Source organism: Anabas testudineus, chromosome 23 (assembly GCF_900324465.2).
Source record: "Anabas testudineus chromosome 23, fAnaTes1.2, whole genome shotgun sequence".
Lineage (NCBI taxonomy): Eukaryota > Metazoa > Chordata > Actinopteri > Anabantiformes > Anabantidae > Anabas > Anabas testudineus.
The window spans coordinates 13,574,165-13,593,388 of record NC_046631.1 but is presented as its reverse complement, the minus strand read 5'-3'; the positions used below and the strand labels follow the sequence as shown (position 1 = coordinate 13,593,388).

Below are 19,224 nucleotides of genomic sequence, written 5' to 3'. Positions count from 1 at the left end.
AACAGGAGAGAGATTTAAACTAGTTAAACATCAGGAGAGAGATTTAAACTAGTTAAACATCAGGAGAGAGAGATTTAAACTAGTTAAACAACAGGAGAGAGATTTAAACTAGTTAAACAACAGGAGAGAGAGATTTAAACTAATTAAACATCAAGAGAGAGATTTAAACTAGTTAAACATCAGGAGAGAGAGATTTAAACTAGTTAAACATCAGGAGAGAGATTTAAACTAGTTAAACATCAGGAGGATGAGATTTATGTTGTATTTCTGCTCTAAGACAGTTATAATGAGGTTTGCAGAGATAAGTGTAACAACAGCACCTCCCTGTGTTCAAGATGAGGAACTGCACTTTGAAACAGCAGCACACTGAATCTATCTTTGCTTTTTTTCTCGTGACTTATTTATTATTATTATTATTATTATTATTATTAAATCTTTGTGAGCTCTGCAGTAATTCCTGCTCTTTCTAAGTGTTGAGTGTATTAGACTGAAGTTCCTGATTTTCTAAATCTTTTTTTTTCCCTTCTTATTTTAGAAACTGCACGGAAACGCTCCAGAAGGTGGAGGTTCAGGTAAGAAACTGTAAATTAAAAACTCACTTAAATGTAGTTAGATTCTACTTTCATACTTTTCAACCCTGTGGTGGAGTAAAAGTAAATGTACTTAGTTACTTCCAGCTGAACTCTGACAGTAATACCTGGAGAGAGATCTTCTGTCTGTCACACACCCTCTTCAGAACTTTTTAATTTGCTCACATTACTAAGTAATGTATTACAGTACTGTGATTACTTATTTCTGTTTGATGGGTCGTGTTTGCTCTGTTACTAAGTAGGCGTGGCCTCCCTGGTGGACGGGTGACTGGTCTTAATCTACCTGGAGACAGGTGAAGAGATGGGTGGTGTCTGAGACCTCCAACTGTTGAGAAGGAGTTTCTACTGGAACTAACGGCTCTCACCTGTTCACCTGTTCACCTGCTGGGACCAGGTGAGTGTTTGTCTGTGACCAGAACATGAATCCAAACAGACAACATCCAGAACTTCTTGCAGGAGTCTTGTCTCTACACTGAGTGGTCGGATTTGTGTATTTTCAGTGTGTAGTAGGACCCACTCATAAAGCGGGTCACACCTTAGATTTAATAATATCATTCGGTTTAAGTATAAGAAATTTACTTACGCTCCCACTGTCTGAAGTTATCTCAGACCACTATCTTGTTTCAACTACAGTGTGTCATATTAATAATGTATACTCAGCGCCGCGCTATCGCATTAAACGTACATTTACATCAACTACCGCACAGAGCTTTATTAGTAATCTTCCAGAGTTATCAACTTTGATTGGATCACCGTCTGACACCACAGAACTAGACCAGGCGACTGAATATCTCGAGTCGTCATTACGTTATACCTTAGATAAAGTAGCTCCAGTTAAAAGAAAAGTCATCAGAGATAAGAAACTTGCTCCCTGGTATAACGATGACACGCGCGTCTTAAAACAGACTACTCGAAAGTTAGAACGTAAATGGCGCCAAACTAAACTGTTAGTATTCCAGATAGCGTGGAAGGAGAGCATCCTGAACTATAAAAAAGCTGTTAGTGCAGCTAGATCAACGTATCTCTCCACTCTCATAGAAAACAACAAAAATAACCCTAGATTTTTATTTAATACAGTAGCCAAATTAACTAGAAAGAAGACCACTGCAGATATCTCCATAACAACGTTGTGCAGTAGTGAGGACTTCATGAACTTTTTCAATAACAAAATTGTAAATATAAGGCAGAAAATTCAAGCTTTAAAACCAGACAATTTAGTTGACGCAGGTGACGAGCTAACCTCAGCAGATCAGTACCTAGATTACTTTACTCCTCTTGAAGAGAATGAACTAATTTCACTCATCTCTTCTGCAAAATCTTCAACCTGTACATTAGACCCTATACCGACACACTTTCTAAAACAGATAGTGCCAGAAATAATAGAACCCCTGCTGACAATCATAAATTCCTCACTCAGCTGTGGGTATGTCCCAAAGTGTTTTAAATTAGCAGTTATTAAACCGCTAATCAAGAAACCTGATCTCGACCCTTGTCAGCTGTCAAATTACAGGCCGATATCAAACCTCCCCTTTATCTCAAAGATTCTCGAAAAGATAGTAGCTGGGCAGCTATCCTCGTATCTTCATAGAAATAACATACATGAACTCTATCAGTCAGGATTTAGGCCTCATCACAGCACAGAGACGGCCCTTGTTAAAGTAGTAAATGACCTCCTATTGGCCTCTGATCAGGGTAGTGTCTCTATGCTTGTGCTACTCGATCTCAGTGCAGCTTTCGACACTATTGACCATAGCATTCTCCTTCACAGACTAGAAAATGTTGTTGGAATTAAGGGAACGGCCCTCTCCTGGCTTAGGTCCTATTTGACTGATCGTTATCAGTATGTAGATCTAAATGGCGATTACTCCACATGCTCTCCAGTGGAGTTTGGTGTTCCACAGGGTTCAGTTTTAGGCCCCCTGCTTTTTTCCCTCTACATGCTTCCTCTGGGCAACATTATCCGTAAACATGGTATTAACTTTCATTGTTATGCTGACGACACACAGTTATATGTTTCATCAAAACCAGATGAGATCAAACTGCTTAATAAAGTTGAGCAATGTGTAAAGGATATACGAGACTGGATGCTAATTAACTTCCTTCTGCTAAATCCTGATAAGACAGAAGTACTAGTTATAGGATCATCTGCAGCTAGAAGCAAGATGTTAGACCACACCGTAACTCTAGATGGCCTTTCCGTTACATCTAGTGCAACAGTCAAAGACCTTGGTGTAATTCTAGATTCCAGTCTTTCATTTGAAGCTCATGTAGATAATGTCACCAGGACAGCTTTCTTTCACCTCAGAAATATTGCCAAGATAAGGAATATTTTGTCACTAAATGATGCAGAAAAATTAGTCCATGCTTTCATCACCTCTAGGTTGGACTACTGTAATGCCTTACTGTCTGGCTGTTCAGCCAGGTGCATAAACAAGCTTCAGTTAGTTCAGAATGCAGCAGCGAGAGTCCTCACTCGAACCAGAAGATACGATCACATCACGCCTATCTTATCTACACTTCATTGGCTCCCCGTGAAATTTCGCATTGATTTTAAAATACTACTTTTGACATTTAAAGCATTAAATGGTCTTGCGCCGCATTATCTAAGTGAACTGCTAGTGTCTTATGATCCACCACGCCTACTTCGCTCAAAGGATGCTGGCTGCCTGTCAGTACCTCGTATCCTAAAAACTACAGCTGGGGGCAGAGCTTTTTCTTACAAAGCCCCAAAGTTATGGAATAGCCTTCCAAATAGCGTTCGGGACTCAGACACAGTCTCAGTGTTTAAGTCTAGGCTGAAAACCTACCTATTTAGTCAAGCATTTGAGTAAATAGATCTGGGAAGGACTCATGGACGTAGAGCTTTATGGTGAACTGGTATGTTTAGATGCTGTCTTCCCAACTCTCACTGATCACTCGGGTTTGTTGATGGTGAAGTGTTTGGTTGCTCTACATCCCAGTGCGCCCTCATGTCTGTGTTTTCTTCTGAACCCACCCTTTTAGTTAGGCTGTCATAGTTAGTCCTGCCGGAGTCCCTGCTGCACTACACTAAATATACATTCACCTCAAACTTTATCTGACTGTGAATACAACTAACTGCAATCTCTCCTCTTCTCTCTCTTTCCCTCTCCCTCTCTCTTTTCCCTCTTCCTGTCTCTCTGTCGAGCTACACGTCATTCCACCCTTTGCCCTCTGGACCTGTCTGACTCGTCCTGATGCCCAACTTCTGGCTGGAGATCTCGTCGCCTGGATCCACCGTTTGCCCTTTGGGATGCGTTTGGAGACTGGATTGGTCACAAGCTACTATGATGTCGGTCCCGGCCTCGGCGGACGTCGGAAGCTGTTTCTTGGAGGTCTCGACTCAACGCTCGATAGTCAAGGAATGGAACTAGTCTGCCTGCAATAACTAACTGGACTCCATATTAACTTAAAATACTTTAACTGTTATACTGGACTGCTGCCTACACAGCATGTAATCACCCATATGAGGATGGGTTCCCTGTTGAGTCTGGTTCCTCTCAAGGTTTCTTCCTGTTGCCTTCTCAGGGAGTTTTTCCTTGCCACTGTCGCCCTGGGCTTGCTCATCAGGGACAATCACATTATTATGACTCATACACATTCACTGTTCATGTACTGTTCTTTGGTTGTGTAAAGCTGCTTTGTGACAATGTCAATTGTAAAAAGCGCTCTACAAATAAAATTGAATTGAATTGAATTGAATTTGTGACCCAGATGTTTCGGCTGTACTGCACCTTTAAAAGAAACTGCCCCCCCCCCACAATCCCACTTCAGCTGAATTTGGCAAGAAATGAACCAATTAAAGTGATTGTAGTCGACTTTGATCTGCTGCCTTCAAACTGTGCAGAGATTGAAACACACACACACACACACACACTCTGAGAGCTGTGGTCTCTGAGCAGCAGGGAAACACTGTCTCCTCCTTCCCTCCCAGCTCGTGTTGTTTTTATTCTTAGCGTCATTTCACATTTATTTATTTGAATCTTCTCTCGCAGTCGATAGAAGCAGAGGAGAGTGAAGAAAACACACTTCTCCGTCCTCTGTCTTCTTTACATTTGTTTCTTCTCTGAGCCGTTGGAGTCGGATGAAACATGGGATGTGGAAACTCCTCACAAACCAACAGCAGCCGCAGGTCTGGAGGTGAGAAACCGTCTGAAGCTGAGCGTGAAGACGAGAAGACATGTTTCTCCTACATGTCGCGTACTTTTAGTTTAAAACTAAAGTGAAATAAATCATTTTAAAACAGAGACAACACAGCAGATATTGAATGTTTCAGTATATTTTATGTTTCGACCGGTACTAATACTTTATTTTTATATAAGTATTAGTATGTATCTTTAATACAAGTTACCTTTTTGTAGATTTCACATCTTTGTTGGTTATTGTAGCTTTGTGTTTTGAATCTTTTGTGGTTTTGAGAGGAGGAAGCAGAACTACAGGAGAGGAGACACAAACTTAACTTAATTAACGTGCTGTAATGAAAATGATCCCAAGTTAGTTGTTGAATGGTCTGTTTATGTTCTCAGGTCGAACTGAGTCTTCATCAAAAGTGTAAGTACGTTTTAGTCCGTGTTGTTCAACCGTCCTGTGATGTTCAGAGGTAACTCAGTTCAGTTTTAATGTGTGTGTGTGTGTTGACAGGTCGGACGAGCAGCTGTCAGAAGACAAGAGGAAGTGAGTCATTCGTCTGTGGAACATCAGTGTGTGAAGACGAGCTCAGAAACTGCTCACTGGAATACAGAAAACAGAAGTGACCTTCAGTGACCTTCAGTGACCTCGTGCTCGCTCCAGTTCGGTGTAGTGATGCAGTTTCAATGAGCCTGTCTTCACACACTGAGGTCAAAGGTCACGGAGACTTTCAGAAACAGTTGAGTAGATTTCACCACGTCGATATTCATGATGGAAAATAACATTTGTGTGACAGGAACTATGGAGGTGTGTATCTGGGTTTACCCACAGACCTGAGCAGCATCCCTCAAGTACAGATAGGATCGCTAAGAGGTAACACACACACACACACACACACACACACACACACACACAGAGCCTCAATTTCCTGTCCAGTCTCCAGGGTTGTGAGAGCGTGGGAGAGAAACGACACAGATCGCTGTCAAGTGTTTGTGTGTGGTTTATTTTCATGTATAAGTACTTCATATGGAGGTACTAATACTGCAACGACTGCATTAAAGTTTGGTGTGTGTGTTAATTAAAGTGTCGTCCACAGAGACTGACAACGACTCCATGTCCCTCGGGAAGCCGCTGTGGGGGGGCGGACAGGAGTTTTAATGAAGAGCCAGGTCTGTGCATGTTGCTCTGTGTGTGTGTGTGTGTGTGTGTGTTTGTTTTCCTTTTCATTAATGATCAGCACTTATATGTTTGTGTAACTGATGTATTTTATTTTTATTTCTAAGAAATGATCCCAAACTCATTTGGAGAACACAGACCTGGACCTGTAGTTAAGAAGAAATCCAGTTTGTAGTTTAGTCAGATCTTTCAGTACTTTTATTCACAGTATTTTTATTCACAGTATTTAAAAAATGCAAAGTTAAGTTAATTAATCAATTGCTCACTTTCCTGTTCACTGGCAGGAACTGAATGTACCCAGTCTAATTTGGAGGAAGTGAATCTATCTTTAGTCTTCTCTGTCTCCCAGACGTGCTGCAGAAGATTGAGTGAGAAAAACAAAAACCCCCCAGGTTCCTGTTTCCATCAAAATCCCACCAAGTCTCCAACAGGAAACAGCAGCAGCACCCGGTGAAGCCAATCTTCTCTCTCAGCGCCCTCTGTGAGGAGTGAACTGACTGTGGAGCCGCTTGTGTTCATGCTGCCAAATCGACCACAGACTCGAGTTCAGGTTTTTATTCCAGACACTGAGGATTCCACCGGGAGCTTTTCATTGGTGCAGCTGCCTGATGTGGTGACAGGTTTCTTCACCAGCAGTCAGTCACTGACCTGCAGCACCTGCTTACTAGAAGCCGGTTACCCTGAACTCACCTGTGGTTTGTTTGTCTGGAATAAAAACCTGCACACGCTCGTCCGGAGTAGAAACAGCCAGAGGCTCCTGCTGTGAGATAACTTCATCAGACTGGACACGTGGGTAGAGTCCTGTCACTCACCTGCTCAGTGATCAGAACTCATGTGATGGTTTAAATATTTACACAGAGAAAATTAGTTTAACAATAGGTTCACTAACTAAATTCAGTTTTACCATGAAACATAATCAACAGATGACTTAATGCAGGAAAATACACAGGGGGCGCTAAAGAGTGATGACATGCTTGTTGCTATGGAGACTTGTTTTGAAATAGTTAATTGTCCTAATGGCTCATTTAGTTTTTTTATTTCTCTCCATTTTTTCCTCATCCCGCTTCATTTCTTTTCTAAATGTTTCGCCTGTCGTTAAACTGCTGAAGTTTGTAGTTTATTCTGTTTTATTATTTATACTGTTTCAGTCTTTTCCTCTCTGTGAAATTTGACACAAATGTTTATTTTTTTATCTTCTAGATGGAAATTCGAGAGCAGGAACCCAAAAAGTTCATCAAATGCAGTTTTAAAGCAGCCACAGGTACGTACTGGTCTTTGTACACGTGCTCTTGAGTAACCTGGTTTCTGTAATCGATTTCTTTAGGAACGTTCCTCCTGGACAACACTGATTTCTCTGTTTATGTGTAACCAGGTTTGTAATCGGCTGTTTCTGGACTGTTATTTGTGATGGACATCAGAGACGTAAGTCACATCGAATTTAAAACTACTGGTTGCATGTCCGTATGTTTAAATTGGACTTTGTCCTGCTGAACGTCTGCGTAATCTGTTATCAGGATAAAACAAACGGTAGCAGTAGCTTAACGAGATCTCGTTTAATACACATTATTCAACCAACACTCAGAAATGCTCACTTCACCTTCATGAACTGAAGTTTATTTATTAGTTGTCATTGACATTTTGTTTACAACAGTAGTTCTTCTGTAGACACCTTCAAAGTAGAAGTAGGATGACAGCTCAGCGTTTTCATTAGCGCCTCTATTGGAAATGTGTGAAACTACATCAGTTCCTTCTGTAGCTGGATGTGTGTTGTCTGAATAACTTTGATGAAAAACAAAAGGGCCCTAAAACAGTTAAAGACATGAACATCATCATCTTCATGAACGAGGAGTTAGTAGTTCCTGATAAACTGATTGTCTGTTTGACAATGAAAAGCAGATATAGAATAAAGAAAAAGAGCATAAATCATGACAAACGATTAAAAATCAACCTGCAAATTGATTTTCCATTTAAACTAATTACTGATCTAAACTTACAGTAGTTCAATAATGAAAAAACAAAAGCTCGATTGTTGAAAATAAATATTTAATCTACATGACAATGTAGAAAAGCGTCAGCAGGACAAACCACAAACTGTCAGCTGTGATGTGCACAGGTGCATTAAGTCAGCTTAAAGTGCACTGGAATGAAGTGTGTGTGTGTGTGTGTGTGTGTGTGTGTGTGTGTGTGTGTGTGTGTGTGTGTGTGTGTGTGTGTGTGTGTGTGTGTGTGTGTGTGTGTGTGTGTGTGTATTTTACTGAGGTCTGTGTGGTTTAATATGAGGTCAGACTGTAGCTTCATAGGAATGTTCTCAACGTATGGTTCTAAAGAAGTTTATCTGGGACTACGACTGCTTGTTTTGATATTAAACAGTCAAAGTTGAAACGCTGTACGTTAAATATATATTTCTGTGGTAACGGCGATGGTGCGTCTTTGTAAACTTTTACTGTTATTTAGTTAAAATGTCCTCAAACCTTCAAGGCAGATAAACAGGAGATACATATTTAACAGAAATCCGTTTCTTCTTGGGACAACATGCCACTAATGAAAACATGAAAATAAAATATTAGACTGCTGTTATGTTTGTGCCATTTTTGATTTAAGTACAATTAAGGAAATCTGAAAAAGGACAGTTCAGATTTTTCTTCTCTTTTAAATTGAAAAACAAATGAAAATCTGTTTAACAATTTAGGAACTTAACTGGTTATTCAGAACCCAAATGGACCAATAAAACTCTGGAACATGAATTCTTACCATTTTCACAGCTGCACAGTGTAGAATCTACTAATGACAAAGGTGGGACAGTATCTCAGACCAAAACCTCTTCAGATGGGCAGCTCCTCTCCTGAAGCCAACTTCCTGTACAGCTGTAGCAGTTCGTCTGGTTGTGGAACCTTTGACTCCGGCGTGCAGGGAATATTAAAATCCGATGATGCCTGAGAATCTGACACCTCGTCCAGCTCTGGCTGAAGGATCAGACCGTCGTTCACCTCCTTCTGAGACGTCATACTGGTCCTGACGTTACCTTGTTCCCTCTGCTCTGGTGCCAGGATCAGAGTGTCAGGTAAACAAGAGTCCATGTTCTGAGAGGAATGATTTGACAAAGAGGCAGACAGCGTCAGGCTGAAGTTCTCATCATTACCAGGAGGTTCTTCATCACTGAACAGTTCTGGTGTCTGTGAACCAGTCATCCTGGAGGGGGAGGTGACAGAGCAGCAGGAATGTGATTGGCTGTTCTGACTGTCAGTCAGCATCTCCGTGGTGAAGAAGTCTTCCCACTTCGGAGCGTGACAGTTCTCTTTGCCTTCTTCCTCCATCTTCTCCTCAGGTTCCTTCATCACTTCCTCCTTAGCAGGTTTTGCATCCCCCTGTCCCTCGTGCTCCTCCTCCTCCTCCTCCTCTTCATCGTTGGACTCAGTGCAGTCCATGTAGTTGTGCGCCACAGCCTGTGTGTCAGTGACTGTCACAGATAAAGACTCCTCCATAGAAACAGGGGGCGCTGTTCCTTCAGGACTCTGAGTTTTCTCTAAAACAGAAACCAAAGACATGTCATTCAGTCTCAACTGTGTTTAGCTCACTTTAACTCCTCTGATCATTGGTTCTGCTGCAAATCAACAGGGAAACAAAAATGACACTTTATACTATGGAAGATCCAGTTGAGTCAGCTGAGATTAGCTTTAGATACTTGTTTAAATACATCTTTGTACAGAACACACTGGATTTGTCCCTCATCTCATCCATCTAAAAGAGGTATGATGATAAATTATGAAGCTATGCTTCAATATATAGTTCAGATTGGTTTTGTGTTGATGGTTCATGTGACAAATCTCTGTTCCTAAACTGTCATGAATTATTGTAGAGTACGTTGTGGTCTGTGAAACTTGCTCCGTCTCTCGCTGTTGTAACGTTATCAATTTAGATAACATTCACCTTTTGTTACATCCTTGTTCAGCCCCATCTTCTTCCTCACTGGTGCCAGGTCCAGCCCCTCAAACAGCTCGTCATCAACGTCTGAATCTGAAAACATGAGTGTTTTAATATGAACTACCATCATGTCATTCTAAAAGTGAAATATGTGAAGACGAGGATTAAACTCATTAGTTACAAGTTTTCTGTTACTGAGGGAACGAGACAACAAAGTAGAAGTGATCTGTCTTAGTCTCTGTGACTGTGTGTAAATGGGGTCTCACTGTACATTCTGCAAATGTCTGTAACCCATATGTTTTGTATGTCATGCACCATACGGTGACCTGTAAACAAGTACAGCAGCTGCACCTGTCAGGCTTGTGTGTGTTACCATATGTAGGTCGCTCCACTCTGCAGCGTTTCAGAACCCCCAGAGGTTTGTAGATGAGTCTCGAGTGATCAGATTGTTTTCTGCACATCAGCTTCAACCTAATCAAACAGTGGCGATAGATAGATAGATACTCATGTAAACCTATAAATAACATACAGATCTATTATTAACATTTCTAATGACAAGACAACAAACCACAAAATTAAAATTCTGACTTAGTTAGACGCTTTAAACTAACAGATGAAAACTTGACTCACAGCTGTGTCACCTCAGCCAGTGTCCGACCAATGGGGATGACACTGGGGTAGATGTTGACCGGCTGGAGGTACGACAAGAAATCTTTAATCTGAAGATAAACAGAAACGTTGTGTATGTGAGTGAGTTGGAAAAGACGACATGTAACAAACAGAAATATAGAAGGAATGTATCATGACAAATGCATTATGTTTTTATTTCTAAAATCAAAGTACCTCAGAGTAGGAGGAGTGGAAGCTGAAACAGGCTCTGAAGGAACTCGCTCCAGTTCTAGAAAAACACAAACATACAATTATTATTTAGCCACTTACGACCAACTAATGGTTAGTGTGTCTTAGTATCCAACTGAATATGGAAGGAGTCTTACTTTATTATAACGTTGGTCTTTTTGGTTCTCTCTCCAAACCACATGGTAGATGGTTTGATGCTGATGATACGAAGAGGAGTCCCGTCTGCAGCTGTGCACCCACACGGCAGCCTGTTGCCTTGGAAATACTCATCATCCTACACACAAAACCCCAAAAACAGAAGAACGGGACAGATCTGACAATAGTACGATTCTCACAAATGCACCTTTAAATTTTCCGTGTAGAACAAATATATTTGAAGCAGAACAACAGTAGTTACAGGATTATTGATGAGCTAAGTTAACGAGCTAGCAGCCGTAGCTTCCTTTTTTAACCACACAGACATGAGAGTGATGCTAAAAACATCTGAAGTGGGACCTTTGGGTGTCGACAGGCATGAATCTGTGTCCTGCGGTCAGTTGTCACATAGCTCAGGATTTCTGGCATCTTCTTGAACATCGACAAACTGTTGACATGAATCTACAAAAGAAAAAACGTGAAATGTGTCAATAAATGTGTTTTCACAGTGCATTAAATACCAAAGAAATGTGTTTAGAGCCCCATTTGAACTTGGTTGAACTCTTGGGGTAGTGGGGAGATTTTAAACCTCCTGGTCCAGTGCAAATTTGTAAATAGGTCATTTTTATAATTCATCCAGCCTCAATCAACTGCTGCTATCGGTGAACTTGGCTCCTCCTCTAATTTAAATACAGTGCAGCATCCTGGATTTGTTTGTTTGGATTTGAGTGAAGTGGTAGTTTAGAGGATTTTTGTGGAAAGAGCTGCTTTTACTTTTTCTATAGCTGTGAAATTTAATTCATCTTACAGATGCTAACATGTAGGTCTACACCAGAACAGGGGTAAACAAAAAACTAGAGGCCTCCAGTTTTCTCACATTTCATTAGCATCATTAAAAGTAGTTTGAATTAAATATAACTGCTGATGTTTGCTGAGACTAAACTTACACCAAAATGTAAGTATAAGTATGTGTTGACCACAATGAAGTGTGATTTACCGTTTACATAGCGCCTCCATGAGCTCCCTCCTTAAGAGGCCTTTGTCCTTCTCATCTTTGTCACTTACAAACTATATCCTGTAACTTCCTCATGGCTACATTTACACCTCAACGAGTTAATTATGGAGTACAGTGAATATTTTATTCACCACCTCGTCCCTGTTATGTTAGGAATGTGTATATGTTGCTTTCCAAATGTGGCTGGTCGGTTACCTGTGTGTTGAACTCATCTCCCAGGTTGGTAAATAAGTATTCATATCCATACGCAGCTTTACAGTTGAGCCACACGACATGATGTGAACTCTGACTGATCCAGTTTTTAACAAGCTCTAAGATACCTTTCAGACAGACCTCCTACAGACACAAACACAGACAAAATGACTGTTGATTGTTGTTTTGAACCGCATGGATAATAAGACACACAAACGAACAGTAAAAAAATACCAAATAATAATCTTATGAGCTTTTCATGACGCTCAGTGACTACAAAAACACTTCTCCCTTTTTCTTTGCAGTTGTTGCAGATTCTGCTGAATTTTACTAAAACTGTCAGTCTCACACAAAAGTCTACAATAAATCCTCATAAAGATCATACTGTTTAGTTTTAATGCCAGAAAACAGTGAGTCTGCCTGTCTGGCAGAACCAATGCAGTGAGGAGGGACCTGAGTTAGAAGGCAAAGCTCTCAATTCATATTAAATTCCTAAAATTATTAATAATGACATCACTTTGTGGATGTTGGCAATTTTAAAGCTGTGTTACCGTTTGTTCTTCTGGGTTAAAAAAACGTGATATTCCAGGACTAACTTAACTTACCCTAGTGGGGATTTGATAGAAACGTGGGTCATAGAAAGTAGAGTCCAGATACACACTCTGAATGTCCTTTACTCTGTGGAACATGAAACCAAAGTGTGAGACGTTAAATAAAAAGACCAAATGAAGCCAAGACCTCTAGATAAAGCACCGAGAATACAGGTGTAAATCAGATCAAATAAATGAAGATGACTTATCTTAACTGTCCTCTAACAAATAAAGTTACAACAATTATTCTATTCGATTAGTTCATCTGCCATTATTTTCAAAATTATATAAAAGCAAAACATACATTTCCCTAAATGTGAGAATTTTATGTTCTCTATTAAACTAAATTGTAACTGTGTTGTCGAACACAACAGGATACGGGAAAGTGTCATCTGTGGTTCTGGGAAATACGGAGGACGGTCAGTGACTGACCTGCTGCCAGAGTGTAGAAGCTCTATTCTGGATGCGTCTCCAGCTGCAAACCTGAAGTCTCCTGTATACAACACATTTCCTTTGGACCCTTCAAACAGGAACCTTCACACACAAACATACAATCAATTTCCTGTTTTGACCTTTTTACTAGAGCTTGTATGTATGCAAAGATGTAATTTCCACTGAAACTTAAATATGTTCAAAGTATTCATTCATTCATGACATTTTTAGTGATGCATACTATGCCACTTGAAACCTGAGCAACATCATAATGAAAAAACAGTAGATACCAGTATTTATTGTATATTTATTTTCTAGACCTAATGATATTAATTATTAAAGGAAATAATTATCCTAATAGAAAAAGTTGTATGAAGATTTTGCTAAAACTGACTTTTGTTGTTTAATGATGTTACTGTAGCTACTGATGGTCCTACTGTTAGTTTACATGTGTAACCTATTATAAAGTAACCTATTAACCCACTATTTTGCCAAGACTCAAGACTCCACATTAATGTTTATGTGTAATATTTGTTTATGGAGGAGGAACCCATGTGTTTTAAGGACCTGTATTTTTCTTCATATATCATCAATTAAAACTAAATAGATTTTAAATTGATCATCAGTATTTAGATCAAGGACCTTCTTGAAAAAAGGACACAGAACCTTCTAATAAAATTCTGAAAGAAACGTTACAGTTGGAGTCACAGATGGTTCTGGGAGGTGGTTTGTCTTCATGCTACAAAACAAGGCAAATAAATCAGTTAATAATTTGTTTGACTTACATAACTGAGCCGGGACAATGACCTGCAGGAAGCAACGTCACCACGACCTCTTCTTTCTGTCACACGAAGAACAATTATGCATGAGACACACATGACAGCCTACTTGTTATTAGAGAAGGAAAGACTTAAGAGAAAGATTGAGCAACAACTACTAAGAAGTCTGAAAGACAAACGATGACCTACAGTGCATTCAGTAAGTATTGTCAGTGCTTCACTTTCTCCACATTGTGTTACGTTACAGCGTTATTCCAAAATTAAATTCATTATTTTTCTCACAATCCTAAAAAAATTACCCCATAATGTCAAAGTGAAAGATGTTTCCTTGAAATCTTTGCACATGTATTAAAAATAAAAAAATGTTTTTCAGGTCATCCTGTGGCCAATCCTTTGTTATCTTGGCTGTGTGCTTAGAGTCGTTGTCCTGAAACGTCACCCCAGTCTGACGTCCAGAACACTTTGGAACAGATTGTCTCTGTACATTGCTGCATTTATCTTTTCCTTAATGCTGACTAGCCTCCTGGTGGCTCAATGGGTAGATCATTGGCTAGATTAGATACAGAAGGTTCAGGGATCAAACCCTGTCACAGTCACCAGGCGTGTCCTGGAGCAAGACACTCCACGCTAGCTCCCCGGGTGCTGTATGTAGCTGCCCACTGATCCCCCCCAGGGAAATACAGAGGATCAGTTTCATTTTAAATATGACAAATAAAGGCTGTTTCTTCTTTCTGCTTCTCTTCTTCAGTTCCTGTCACTGAAAAACATGGTACTGTTCAGGTGGTGAGCAGTGGTTTCATCCAGACAGAGTTCAAGAAAAAATAAACTTAATAGAAAAACAAATTAAATTTGGTCATAATTCTGCTGAGAGACTACTGAAACTTCTCAACAGCCCAGGAAATAATGCAATAATAATGCTGCAAAAATGAATGAAATGAAATGTGTCAAAGATACAGTAAAACTAAAGCAAAGCCTGCTGGTAGGATACCACTGGCATCCCAGTACAACAAAACTGTGGTTGTAGATGTGTAAGAATTTGAACCAGGTGTGTTATCTCTACATTATTCAGTTTTCAGTGCAGGCAGCATTCTGACCACATCCACCCACACCTACATATACATATACATATACACACACACACACACACACCCCGACGCAGACACATCTCTTCTTCAAAAAATGTAAATATACAAATAAAATATTTATATACCGGTACATGTTAGTATTTATATTTATTTTCATTTATTTTTTTATATTTATTTTCATTTATTTTTATATTTATTAAAGAAGAGGTTAAATTCCACATACTAATATGTATTCATATTATATTTCTACACTGTTTACATTATATTGTACACTTTCTATATAAAATGTACATGTAAAGAAAAGAAGATTAGGGCTTTTATTGTTGGAGACCAGAGGTTGGGTTGTTGTTGTGAACATGGCCGTCACCAATAGAAACTACTATTTCTCAACAGCTCAGGAAATAAAGATGCAGAATGAAACATAATCTTGAAGAAGACTGTGAATGAAAGTGGAATATGTCAAAGATAAAGTAAAACCAGGTGTGTGGTATCTCTACATTATTCAGTTCACACAGTGACCTGATGGAGGCCTTCTGAAATGGTGAAACATTTTGTCCATGACTGGATACAGAAACTTTGACCCCAGAGACTGTTCAGTGACAATGGTGGAGAGTTTAACAATAATAAGATGAGACATGACAGAAACATAGCAAGAAAACAGCTGCATATAGCTTGTGGAGCAATGGACTTCTAGATCCACACAATCACGCACTCACTAAAATCATATTAGGATGGATGCTGGAGGCCACTGTGCTCATTAGAACCTTCATTGATGCAGACATTTTTTAATCTTTCCCCATATCTGTGTCTTGATACAATCCTGTGTTGTGATCTACAGACAATTCCTTGTAGTTCATGGCTTGCTTGTGCTCTGACATGCACCGTTAACTGTGGAACCTTAGACAGGTGCAAGTCTTTCCAAATCAAGTCCGATCGGCTGAATTTCCCACAGGTGGACTCTAATCAAGTTGTACAAACATTTCAAGGATGATCAGTGGAAACAGGATGCACCAGAGCTGCTTTTAGTGTCATGGCAAAGAGTGACTACTTTTGTAAGTGTGATTTCTTTTCCTTTCTTATTTTTGATAAATTTGCAAATGTTTTAAACAAACTTAAGATTAGTGTGCTATTATAAAATATTTGTTGAATTGTGAAGCATTAATTTAATACATTTAGGTATAAGTGTGTAACATGACAAAAGTGGACAAGCACTCTGAATGCTTTCAGGATGCACTATATAGGCTACAGCTTGAAGAAATAATCAGTTTTACCTCTCCTGAAGCCTCATCCACAAGGGAAATCTGAGTGGGGCTCTCCAACTCCAGTGCAACCTAAACAGATTCATGTGAGAAAATGACACTGACATTTAGTAAAAACAGCCAAAAAGCCTCTGTTACTCAAAATACCAGGACACAATGAATCTGTAGGTCATTGAGTTTTGTCTAAGTTTCTCAATAAGACAAATGCGTTATAAACTAAAGTCTAAATGAAAAGGTCAAATTTAAAAGGTTTGTACATATAGAATAATTATATTTATTCCGGTAAAGCATGAAATATAGCTCACACCTTTAGCTCTGGAAAAATATATCGCAAACAAGCTTCAGTAAAAGGAGGAGACATAATTAATCACCTGCTTCTACCTAAACCTCAGAGTCTGAACTGGGAGCTTCAGTCAGATCTAAAAGAGAATATTTTAACTGGAGATTGGAAGGAAGCATAAAAAGGCTGCAATTTGCCTAAATGCATTTGGACAGATGAAACAAAACTGAAGCTTTTTTTCCCCAGTCACATGAGCTCAAATGTTCAGAAGAAAATATTAAACTTCCAAATAAAAGACCACTGTACCTTCTACCACACGAGGAGGTTGTCAGTTTTGCTTTGGGGCTGGTTTCCTACATTTAGCACTAAATGCCTTTAATCTGTGCAGTGAATGAAATGAAGTCTCTGGACTCAAACATGTTGCCCAGTGTCAGAAAAAAGCCCCGTCGTTGTCACAGACCATTATCCATCCAACAGGATGATGACACAGCTAAAAGCACCCAAGCATGTAAAATAAAAGATCATTCTGAAATCGACTTCCAAACTACGTGTTGGCAGGTGAACACACAAGTCTCACTTGTTTGTGGTTCTCCACATGTTGGGCAACAAAATATTAGGTTAAGGGCACTTATCACTTTTGTCCATGCTATTTTCATTTATTGAAATATTAAAAATATTATCTAAAATGAAAAATATAATAAAAAGCAAAGTCTGATTGAATTTTTGTGATTTTTCAAGTTGTTATTAATTCTATACACAATGCACCTTACAATTATTATTTATCATTCCTATATTGTCAGTAGCCATCAATGATAACTGTCTATATTATATTGAGAGTTAAACAGGGGACTTACAATGTACTCCTCCCAGAACGCGTACTTTGGATTGTTCAGTAGAAGCTCTTTGGTCACGAAGGAGCAGTACAGCCTCACAGTACGGCTGCAACCAAAAGATAAGATAACAAGACCATTGTAGAATGAAGGCTTAATAAAAGCTTTTTAAGGAAAGAAAAGTTAGTGATGACGGAAAATAAAAACACTCCACAAATGGTCTTAATTCTGGTGTAATGAATCTCAAAATCAATGCCTAGTATACCAAAGTTTTAATTTGTGACTTAGTGTAAAAATGATAATTCTTTTAGATTGTGATGTTGATTTTGATGACAATTAATATTTTACTGTATTGTTTTATAATTTTGACAAATCGTACCTTTATATTTTCTTATTTTGACTTACTACATTATGACTTTTCATTTAACAACTTGGACATAAACATTTATCATTTTAATCTAATCATTCTATTTCGACATTTTAAGGTTTTATAATTTTTGACTTTGTAAATAACAAATATTGAACTTTAATTTAAATTAGATTCATCACCAAACACCCCCATCATATTACATATTTCATCTTTAACTGGCAGATATGGGTTTCCGTATATTTCGGTGTCAGTTGATGTTAAAACGTGTAAATTTAGCTGTTAATAGTTTTAATTATCATTTTCTTATTAACTAAGTCAGAATAGAAACTGTCTTCACCTGAACTGCAGCTTTCTCTTTAGCAGAGGTCCTTTCAGTCCCTTCATGTGATCTGTTGAGAGGGATAACACTGAAGTCAGGCAGGTAAATGCTATGTGAACTACAAACTACAAACAAATAAGACGGATGATGTAGAAATATATAATTTTACCAACTTAACCAGTTTCATGTCCAACCTACGGACACGCTAACGTTAGCTCGTTGTCTAGCTAGCTAGCTGCCAAGCTCACCTTTGTGGCAGTGGGAGAGGAAATATGCCCGGGCATGTAGGTTCTCCCTGTCGAACCGGTCCAGAGAAATAGTAGGATACTCCTTCATTCGACCTGCAAACGAACTCATCTTTATGGAAACCTTCTGTAATTAATCACATTCCGTTAAACTTGTCTTTAATGAGCTTCTTCGCTCTGCAGCTGGTCTTCGGCTGTTTGTGTGTCCCGCCCACCGCGTTGACTTCTTCTTCGTGTCTCTTTGCGGAAGTTCAGGTGACATTCATCATATAATGTTAAATGCTGAGCTTCACCTGGAATTCTCTCTTGAACAATTTTACATTTAGCGCGAATAATAACGAACATGAACTGTAAATGCGTCAGTTCCTAAAATATCACAATAATTATACACATTTTCTTTCCCCTTAGCAGTCCAGTGTGGTGGCAAATCCTTTAGCGCCATCTACTGGAGGCTTGAGTCAGGTCCTCCAGCACAGAAGAAGAATGTTTAGGGTAACCAGGCAACCAAAAGGAAGCTGCGAATAATAATATAAAAATATAAATAAGATATAAATGTAAAATATATAAATGATATTTAAAGTATTATATAAAAAATATAAATAAGATATAAATGTAAAATATATAAATGATATTATAAAGTATATAAAAATATAAATAAGATATAAATGTAAAATATATAAATGATATTATAAAGTATATAAAAATATAAATAAGATATAAATGTAAAATATATAAATGATATTATAAATTATATAAAAATATAAATAAGATATAAATGTAAAATATATATGATATTATAAATTATATAAAAATAAAATAGATTATATTTTAAATATAAAATATTATAAGTATATAAATATAAATAAGATATAAATGAATATAAATGATTATAAGTATATAAAAATATAAATAAGATATAAATGTAAAATATATAAATGATATTATAAATTATATAAAAATATAAATAAGATATAAATGTAAAATATATAAATGATATTATAA

General features: G+C 38.3%; 2 protein-coding genes across 4 annotated transcripts; one reads left to right on the top strand and one right to left on the bottom strand.

Annotated features, from left to right (window-relative positions):
- Nucleotides 1–4,325: 4,325 nt before the first annotated feature.
- Nucleotides 4,326–8,793, top strand: LOC113164600 (overexpressed in colon carcinoma 1 protein homolog). 3 transcript variants are annotated; one of them, XR_003299019.1, is made up of 9 exons: nt 4,326–4,748; nt 5,135–5,159; nt 5,250–5,282; nt 5,533–5,609; nt 5,833–5,905; nt 6,262–6,701; nt 7,113–7,173; nt 7,285–7,334; nt 8,675–8,793. XR_003299019.1 is itself a non-coding variant. In XM_026363965.1 (5 exons), exons 1-5 carry the CDS (start codon nt 4,700–4,702, stop codon nt 5,892–5,894), a joined length of 246 nt encoding a protein of 81 aa, XP_026219750.1. In that variant the 5' UTR covers nt 4,326–4,699; the 3' UTR covers nt 5,895–6,126. The 3 variants fall into 3 exon arrangements, 1 of the variants encoding a protein (XP_026219750.1); XR_003299020.1 differs by having other exon boundaries at nt 6,262–6,705; XM_026363965.1 differs by lacking the exons at nt 6,262–6,701; nt 7,113–7,173; nt 7,285–7,334; nt 8,675–8,793 and having other exon boundaries at nt 5,833–6,126.
- On the bottom strand, nt 7,517–18,427 carry dclre1c (DNA cross-link repair 1C, PSO2 homolog (S. cerevisiae)). The gene is made up of 15 exons (XM_026363964.1): nt 18,226–18,427; nt 17,996–18,047; nt 17,313–17,397; nt 16,191–16,250; nt 13,841–13,896; nt 13,056–13,157; nt 12,639–12,711; nt 12,037–12,177; nt 11,187–11,288; nt 10,829–10,965; nt 10,677–10,731; nt 10,464–10,552; nt 10,207–10,304; nt 9,840–9,926; nt 7,517–9,435 (listed from the first exon to the last, which is right to left on the bottom strand). Exons 1-15 carry the CDS (start codon nt 18,332–18,334, stop codon nt 8,735–8,737), a joined length of 1,947 nt encoding a protein of 648 aa, XP_026219749.1. The 5' UTR covers nt 18,335–18,427; the 3' UTR covers nt 7,517–8,734.
- Nucleotides 18,428–19,224: the final 797 nt, after the last annotated feature.